The sequence below is a fragment of the Hevea brasiliensis genome, chromosome 8 (genome assembly GCF_030052815.1).
Source record: "Hevea brasiliensis isolate MT/VB/25A 57/8 chromosome 8, ASM3005281v1, whole genome shotgun sequence".
Taxonomy (NCBI): Eukaryota; Viridiplantae; Streptophyta; class Magnoliopsida; order Malpighiales; family Euphorbiaceae; genus Hevea; species Hevea brasiliensis.
The window spans coordinates 4,102,345-4,111,523 of NC_079500.1; the positions used below are offsets into that span (position 1 = coordinate 4,102,345).

Below are 9,179 nucleotides of genomic sequence, written 5' to 3' on the forward strand. Positions count from 1 at the left end.
AATAAGAGGGATAAATGTAGGCTCAAATTGGTTCCAAAGGGAAATTTTTTTAAGTGAGGTTGGCTAAGGCTAAAATATGGGTTTAAAATTCAAAGAATGCCTAGATCATTTCTTTTTCAAGTGCATGCTATGATTTCGTCTTGAAAGGTTTAGGAAGATTGTTCTAGGATTGGTGAGACATCAATTAGCTACTTCTCACCCTAGAGTTTTCTCTAAGCACTCAAAGTCAATGCAATAGATTGGGTGGCCCTTGGCTAAGAAGATATAAACTCAAGCAAGAATTTAATAACTTTGCACCTATCCAGGACTTTCAATCCATCAAACCCTTCTAAAAGTAAGCTTAATTGCTCTTTAAAGCAACTCTCAATCCTCTAAGGACAAGGTAAAAATTTGTTTTATGATATGCATGATCCTAAAATGAATGCATAAATCAAATTAAAACTAAATGTAATCTATATGAAAACTATATGCAAATGTATGTATATGGGTATAGACATGTGTGTGGTATATGTATAAGTGTATGGATTATCTATATATGAATGAATGAAATGCAATAAATGAATAAAAGAAAATTTTAAAAATTTTGCAAAAATTTTGCCTTGACCCCCAAACTCAAATGAAACATTGTCCTCAATGTTTAAAATGAATGCAAAGATTGGTAAAACTGTGAGAATTGCTAAATTATTGAAAGTTATACAATTGGGGATTAAATCAATGTAAGCTCAAGTATTCCATAATTAGCTCAAAATGATATTAACAATGAAGCTTTAGAGAGAAAAATGTGAAAAAGTATCCCAAAATGTATAAGTTCACACTGCTTAAGATGTTGCTTAACCTGTTGCGTAGGGTAAAGCGAAAGCATAAGCATTGGCAACATACCATAAGCATAAATGGTAAAAGGAAGTCATACCTCCAACTGATGTGAAACAATTGTGGCTCAAAGAAAGTTTGTGCAACTCATCAATGTCAACAAAATTAGGATTGAAGAAAAGATAAAGTGCTAAAATAATGGTCAAGAAAATGAAATAGTGAAAAGAAATAAAATGTAACAGTTAAATCAAAAATTAAACTAAGAAACATTCACAGAGTATTTATGTGGAAAGAAGTGCAGAGATAATAATAAAAACTAAGTACCAAAATATTACAACCATGACCAAAGTTTGAAAATTAAAATAAACAGATTACAAAATAAACCTAAAATGAAATTAAAGCTGCCACTCTTGATCAAGTTACGCTATCAAGCCTTTGTTCTTTGCATCGAGTCCACTGTAGGTTCTGCAGTAGGTTCATTATGATCCGAAGCTTCAGAAGCAGTTTCCAAGTTTTCTGTTAAGTCTTTCATTTCTTGAAACATGGCTTGGCCCCAATGATATAAATTGTTGTAGTATTGGGCCAATTTGTTGTAAAGCTCCAGCATTTGAAGTTGATGTTGCTTCTGTTTCTTTTTAAGAGATAAAAATCTCTTTTTAAGTTTCTTTTCTAGCTTCTTCTTTTGGTTAACCTGCTCTTGACCCATGGCTTCAATTTTGATTTCTAAGTTTTTCAAGGAAGCAAGAATTTCTGTGGTATCAGGTGAGGGAGCAGATGGTTTGAGAAATTTGTTATCCTGGACTCCAAGGATTTTAAGATGGATAACATGTCCACGAGAAGTGTGGGGTAGAGGTTGGTTGTGGTTGTGATTGCAAAAGTGGTGGGGTGTTCGATGTTGGGGTATCAGGTGTCTTCTTTGTGAGTATATGTATGGCCTATTTTCTCACAAACATCCATATGCGGCAACATGGTCTTTGTCTATGTATGATTCCCAGCAGCAGTTTATATAGACTAGCATCAAAGCTAAATGATTTTGCTATGGCAGTTATGTACCCCCCAAAAACAATACTACCTTTAGTATGCTTGGTGACAATTTGGTGCCAATGAGTAGCTATGAAATGGGCTGTACTTACTTGTTTTCTCTCCTTCATGCACCACAATAGAAACAAATCCCCAGCACCCACAATACTGTTACTGTGTCCCCTTCCTAAAACAGTGTAAGTAATGAATCTATGGAGGTATTTCAATACATGGTCAACTATCCTAGAGGCTTTTGCAGTCCTCTGTCTATAATAACCTCCAAATGGTGCAATATCTTTCCAGAATTGAACAGGGTCATAAACAGTTTGCTGCCACTCAATGTTTTTATACCCCGAATCCTGAAAACCAAAAATGGCATTCAAAGCACCTATATCTAACTCCCTGTCAATTCCAGCACATCGAAAATAAATCATATCTCTATGTTCAGGCACTGTTGGTTTGAAACTCAACTTTAGGGAACTCAAAAATTCGAGGGTTAGATCCTTGTATACTGGTTCCCTAATTTTAGCAAAATCAGTCCAGCTAACAACATCCAAATAGGCAAAGACAGAATTATAAATACCTAATTCTTTCAAAATCTGCTCATCCATATACTTGTTTGCCAAAATGGTTTTAGAAAGTAATTTCTCATAGGCCTTTTTCATATCCATATCCCTAAAAGCCCAAGGCAATGGAGAAATTACCTCCTCTATAGTATCCGCAGATAGCCAGTCTTTGGAGAATGTAAGGGAGGCGGAGTTCTTGGTGTTTGGACCGCTGGTGCTGGGGTTTGCGAAGAGGACCTGGTCCTTTTGCTAACTGGTTCAGAGGACTGAGGTGGAGAGTTTAAGTCGAAAGGGACAGAGGGTACTCGTTTCCTTTTTCCGACAAGGGTTTCTTTGAGTCTACCTGCGGCCCTTTTTGTTTTCCCTTTTGTTTTTGTTTGGGTAGGAGCAGTCGAGCGTTGGTTACGGGAATGGGTGTCGGTAATTGGTTTTTCATTTGGCGGCTTGGATTGCGGCGAGAAGTCGGCGGGATGAGAGGTGGTATTTGGCTTGGAGGTGGGGCGGTGGCGAGGTGGTGGTGATTGCGATGTGGCGGCGTTTGTGGCGGTGGGGACTGAGGTAATGGCGGACTGGGGCTGGGGTTAGGGTTTGTGGGTAATGAGGATGGAGTGCCCATTTTAGATTTGACAGAATGTCGAAGTCCTCTGAGTTTAGGTTTGTGAGAGGACCACATTTTGGTTCTTGTCATTTTAATGAAAAGGATGAAACCTTTCGGCTTCCTGTAAAAATTTTGCCGGAAAAAATGGCGTGAGGAAGGAAGTCGACGAGGTTTATCGGGAGTGTTGGCGAGGTTTTTGGAAAATTGGCGGAAATGCTGGGCCTTTTAAAATGTGGGGTAGACATGTGGTAATTTGGGTCATGCTTAGGGTTAGGCATAAGGTTCAGCAGAAGTTGCTTAAGACTTTGCTTGACAAGCAATATCATCAGCAAGTTTTGGCAGGTTTTGGGAAAAATTGTGGTTTTGCTTACCAAAAACAGTCCAAATGCTATGGAATGCTGTCATGACCCTTAGCAATTACCAAATACACACAAACACCATAAAACTGAGGAATTTAAGCTCATCATCTCTTAGAACTCATCAAACATAACATAACCATGAAGGGATTTGAAAGGTAAATAACTTAAATTAAGCATGGATTGTAACTACCTTTCTGCAAACCCAATGAAATGGTTTGATTTCCAAGCTTATACCCAAAGCACATTTTCAGCAGCATTTGAGACAAGTTCCAAACATTCAAAAATTGCAGAAAAGACATAGAAATTGACTTTTTAAGCAGCATGAACAGTAGCATGAACAGTAACAAAAATCTGCAGATTACAAAAACTAGCAGCAAATCAAACAAAAATATGTAAATTCCTATCAGACTACAAAATTATATATACACTAAAAGGTAAAACTTAACAAACACTATTTTTGCACTTCAATAAAGCTCACATCAGTCCTAAATATCAAAATTGATCCTCATTCAAGTTGCATTTTGCAGAATTTACACAAAACACAAAATCAAACATGTGCTATCAAGTAGATTGTAATATCAGTAATTTAGCACAAGTTTAAAGGTGTTACTGTTCACAGGTACTGCATAAAGTGCAGAATTTTGCTTATACATGCTTCCCTTTAATTCTTTGCTGTTGCAACAAGTGTAAACTTGCCCAATCTTCATGAATGACCTACAAAAGATAAGCAAATGTCACTTTTGAGTTTAATGAGGGTGAAAACTGAAATGAAAATGAAATGGAAAATTAATGAACTATAAAAGGATATGCTTGGGTTGCCTCCCAAGAAGCGCTTGTTTAAGGTCTTAAGCTTGACCTTCTTTTCAAAGCTCATGGTGGTTGGAATTGGAAAATATTACCTCCCTTCAACAGTCTTTGAAATGAATTTATATTTCAACTTTTTCCCATTATGTGTGAAAATACACATTGCTTTGTTCATAATCCCAACTATATCTTGAGGAATATTCTTACAAACTTTAGATGAATCTCCTCTTTTGAGTGATTTTGATGGAGGCTTGAGCTTAACTTTTGAAGCTTCATTGTTAATCAAACTAGATGGTGAAGCTGACTTTTTCTTTTGCACTTTATGCTGATTGCATTGCATTGGAATAGCTTGATTTTCCTCTAGTTTAGTAACCTTGGTTTGACATCATGCTCTATAACATCTACCCTATAACAAGAATTCAACACAGCTGGTTCCTTGGAATTTTGGAATAAATTAAACTCTATTTCCTCCTCCCCCACTGTCAACTTCAATTTCCCATTCTTTACATCTATATTAGCTCCTGCAGTGGCTAAAAATGGCCTTCCAAGTATGATGGGCGTTCTTACATCCTCCTCCATCTCTAGTACAATAAAATCCTCTGGAATGAAAAACTTTCCAACTTTTAATGGTACATTCTCTAAAATCCCAACTGGATACTTTATAGACCTGTCAGCTAACTGCAAAGAAATAGTTGTGGGCTTTAGATCTCTAATCTTTAACTTCTCACATATGGAAAGTGGCATCAAGCTAACACTAGCCCCCAAGTCACATAATGCTCTCTCAATACTTGTTTCTCCAATGTGACATGGTATGGAAAAACTTCCAGGATCTTTCAGCTTTGGTGGGAGCTTGTTCTGCAATAAAGCACTGCACTTCTCAGTAAGTGCAACAGTTTCATAATCTTCCAACCTTCTTTTATTTGATAAAATCTCCCTCAAAAACTTAGCATAAGAAGGCATTTGAGAAATGACATCGGTGAATGGAATGTTGATATACAACTTCTTCAAAACTTCAAGGAATTTCCCAAACTGCTTATCTAATTGTGCTTTATGAAACCTCTGAGGAAAGGGCAATGGTGGCTTGTATGGTGCAGGAGGCACATATTTCTCTTCTATTTTCTTTTTATCTTCTTTCTCTTCATTTGCTTCCTTACTAGCTTTAGCTTTAGTTGAAGTGGATTCACTCTCACACTCATCTTTCTTTTCTTTCAACTTTACTTCAATTTCGTGTTCTTCCCCCATTACCTTTCCACTTCTTAAAGTAACAGCATTGCATTGCTCTCTTGGATTCTCAGGTTGGCTAGGAAGCTTCCCAAAAGCTTTGCTATTTGAAGAGCTAGCTTGTTGAGCTATTTGATTCTCTAACATCTTGTTGTGTGTTGCCATTTGATCCACTTTAGATGCTAATTGAGAAATCATTTCTTGTTGACTTTGATGGCTCACAAGAAGAGTTTCAATCATAGATTCCAATCTAGCTGTCTTGTCTAGTTGTGCTTGTTGTGGTAGAGGTGGAGCAGGTGCATTTTGAGGTTTAGAAATTCCAGGAGGAGGCCCTCTATTCTGCTGAAAATTCTGATGTTGTTGATATCCAGAAGGTTCTTTGAAAATTGATTTTGCCCTTGTCTACCTCCCCAAGAGAAATTTGGGTGGTTTCTCCATGCTTTGGATCATAAGTTGCAGAAAATGGGTTACCACCGATCTTTGATTGCATTCCCCACATAATCCACTTGCTCACTTGAAAAATCTTGATTAAGTGCGAGAAAAATTTCTTTGCACAATTGACATTTCTGACTCAATTTCTAGTGTATTACGGAACCTCCTTTGAAGAATCTACTTTCATACTTAACTTGTCCATCTTCTTTGTCAAAGCATCAAACTTAGCATTAATCATATTCATGGCATCAAGCTCGAACATACCGGTGGTTTCTTGATCTCATTCCTCTCACAACTCCATTGGTAGTTGTTATAAGCAATTTTATCAAGAGCGAGAAAAAGCTTCATCTTGATTTCTCCATAAGGTCACCTCCAGAAGATGCATCAATTGTACTCTTAATAGCTGGTGAAACTCCATTATAAAAGTGTTGAACAAGCATCCACTTAGGAATCCCATGATGTGGACATCTCCTTTGCAAATCCTTGTACCTCTCCCATGCTTCATACAAGCTCTCATCATCTCTAGGTTTAAAAGAAGTCACTCATTTCTCGACTTATTTGTCTTGCTTGGTGGAAAATATTGAGCCAAAAATGCTTGAGAAAGTTCATCCCATGTTGTGATAGAACCCGGTGGCAAAGAATGTAACCACTCTCTAGCTCGGTCCTTTAGAGAAAAAGGAAATAATCTGAGTCGAATTGCATCATCAGAAACTCCATTTATCTTCAACATATCACTGATCTCAAGAAAGTGTGCCAGATGCACATGTGGACTTTCACTTGGATTTCCTCCAAATTGTGCTTGTTGTACCATTTGACAAAGTGCAGGCTTCAATTCAAAATTATTAGCTTCTACCCTTGGTCTTGTGATACTTGGCATGAAATCTCCAATGTTAGGATAGGCATGATCCTTCACAGAGCGGTTGTTATTGTTGTTGTTATTGTTGTCAGCCATTTCTTCTTGTAATTGCTCTTGCTCTTGTGCTCTTTCTTGTTGTTGTTGAGCTTTAATTTCAGCTTTTCTCCTTTTAGATTCTGCTCTTAAAGCCTTTGCTGTCTTCTCTATTTCTGGGTCAAAGAATAGATTGATTTCTTCACTTTTTGTCCTTCTCATAAAATAAACCACCTGAAAAACAAAAATAAACAAATTCTCAAAGTAAAATGGTAAAAAGAAAATAAAATAAAATGCCCAAATTAACCAAACAAACAATCGTTTAATATCAAGCAAAAATCAAATCCCCGGCAACGGCGCCAAAAACTTGATGTGCGACTTATCCGCAAGTATACGGGTCGTCTCAAGTAATAAAGTGATGAATCAAGTATCGTTCCCACGAGGATTTGCTGTTTGATTACTAAACTATGAATGAAGCGATTATTTGGGCTAATGATTTATGAATAAAAGGTAAATGTAAATGAGCAAGGTAAATTGATTAATCTAATTGAAATGGGTAAAGAGCAAACAAATAAATTCTAAATCTAGCTCGCAATTAAACTGAAATTGACAATGGGTAATTTAAACAAAAGTCTAATTATGGTAAAAGTGATCCCAGAGTTGGGGGTTTATGCATAAATTAATTGGGATTTGTCTTGGGCATTCCAATTTTTAGGGAAAAAATAGAGTTTGAAGGAAATTGATTCTAAATCCCTTTAATATCTTTTTCAAGCATATCAAAGTGTATTCTAAAATAACCAAACCTACTTTCGTATGTATTTGATTACTTTAAAACCCATTAAGTTTTGTAACCAATAATTAATTCCTCTTAAAGTCCTAGTTTATTTCTAAATCTAGGTGATTTTAAGTTCCAATCCTTGATTAACTATCAATGACTTTCACCTTTCGGTCCTTCAATCAAAGATTAACACAATACCCAATGGGTACCAACATTAGGCAAGTAAATCAAGCATACAAGGAAGGAATCAAAACTCATATTCATATAAAATAAGGAAATACCCAATCCAAATCCACAAATTAATCTAAAACATATTTCCCAACTCTGAAATCTAAGGAAATTACTCACTCATTATGGTATTTACAAGAAATATAGATGGAAAAGTAAAGGAAAACATGATAAGAGGACTGAAATAGAAAAACCCAGGTGGAAGAACCAAAGCCTCTGGTTTCTGGAGCTTCAAAACTGGTGCAGCAGCTCCTTCCCCAGGGGAAATGGCGTCTTCTCTCCCCCTTTCTATCAGATTTTCTTTTCTTTTTGTTTTCTTCCCCTTCCTCTTGTGGCAAAAATAAGGAAAATGATGAATTTATATATGGTCCCTAAAAGTTACCCTAAAAGTAAATAAAAGACAAGGAGTGGATAGGAAATGAGGTGTAAAATTATCCAAGTCAGCAGCACTTTCACGTTCTGGGCATTCTGCTTAGGGTTCGGCGTAACCCTAAGCGGCTTCTTAGCAAATTTAGCCTCTGGGCCTTTATGCGCTTAAGGTTAAGCAGACCTTCAGCAAATCTCGGCAGACTTATAGTAAAATGGACTTTTCTGCTCATGCTTGACTTGTGTTGCACCTTAAGCATTGCCGCTTTACCCTGAGCATGACCTTAAGCAAGGTCTCAAGCAAATTTCGGCTGGTTTGCTCTTTCAAGGCTTGATTTCTTCAACTTTCCTCTGTGCTTAAAGAACTCCAAATTTCTTCAAATCACTTCCTAATGCACTCATTGGTCTTCGATTTGCCACAAAATCCTATCAAAAATAACAAAATTACAAAAATCAAATATAAAGTATCTAAAGTTAACAAATAAGCTAAAATAAAGCTAAAAACATAAAATATACTAAAATATAAGGACAAAATGGATGCAAAACTACCCTAAAATGTCTATATGAAATGAGTGTAACAACACTATACCACACGCACACCAATGCACGTACACTGCTCCAAATTACCACAATAACATTCATGGAACTTAACAATTATGAATGCAACATAAAACGTGCCTTGATGCACACATTTTGCATAGTCATTTAGGTCTAATTTCATAATCATTTTATTTGGTTATTAGTCATTTTTTTAGCTAATTTCATTAGTTAATTAGTTAGTTTTCCATAGTTGTCAATTTTGCACTAATTTGTAATTTTTACTTTGTTTTGTAGGAAAAATGGTGTTTTTGAAGGACTAAAGAGAATTTTGCCATTGAGGAGTGTCTTCTACAAGAAAGATGCCAAAAACAAGTTTTCAAGCTGAAATATGCATTGACCAAATCTGCATAACTTGTCGCATAAGCTATGCGATCGCATAAGGAGGAAGAACACTGCATTCGAACCAGCGAAATGTGCATAAGGAGATCGCAGACCTTATGCACATTCTCACCTCCCTTATGCAGATTCACGAAATTGTGCATAACCTATGCACCAAGTCATGCAGCTT

The 9,179-nt window shown here is 36.5% G+C and overlaps 1 protein-coding gene and 1 non-coding gene across 2 annotated transcripts; one reads left to right on the plus strand and one right to left on the minus strand.

Moving 5' to 3' along the window:
• Positions 1–4,517: 4,517 nt before the first annotated feature.
• On the minus strand, positions 4,518–5,723 carry LOC131182452 (uncharacterized). Its single transcript, XM_058152004.1, has one exon. The coding sequence runs from the start codon at positions 5,616–5,618 to the stop codon at positions 4,518–4,520; it is 1,101 nt and encodes a 366-aa protein (XP_058007987.1). The 5' UTR covers positions 5,619–5,723.
• A 537-nt stretch (positions 5,724–6,260) lies between these two features.
• Positions 6,261–6,365, plus strand: LOC131182778 (small nucleolar RNA R71). The gene has a single exon (XR_009151039.1). It is a non-coding gene; the product is annotated as a small nucleolar RNA R71 (small nucleolar RNA).
• Positions 6,366–9,179: the final 2,814 nt, after the last annotated feature.

Bases quoted from the DNA above. Each gene is read 5' to 3' on its own strand.
- LOC131182452 (XM_058152004.1), bottom strand. From the start codon at position 5,618: ATGATTGAAACTCTTCTTGTGAGCCATCAAAGTCAACAAGAAATGATT.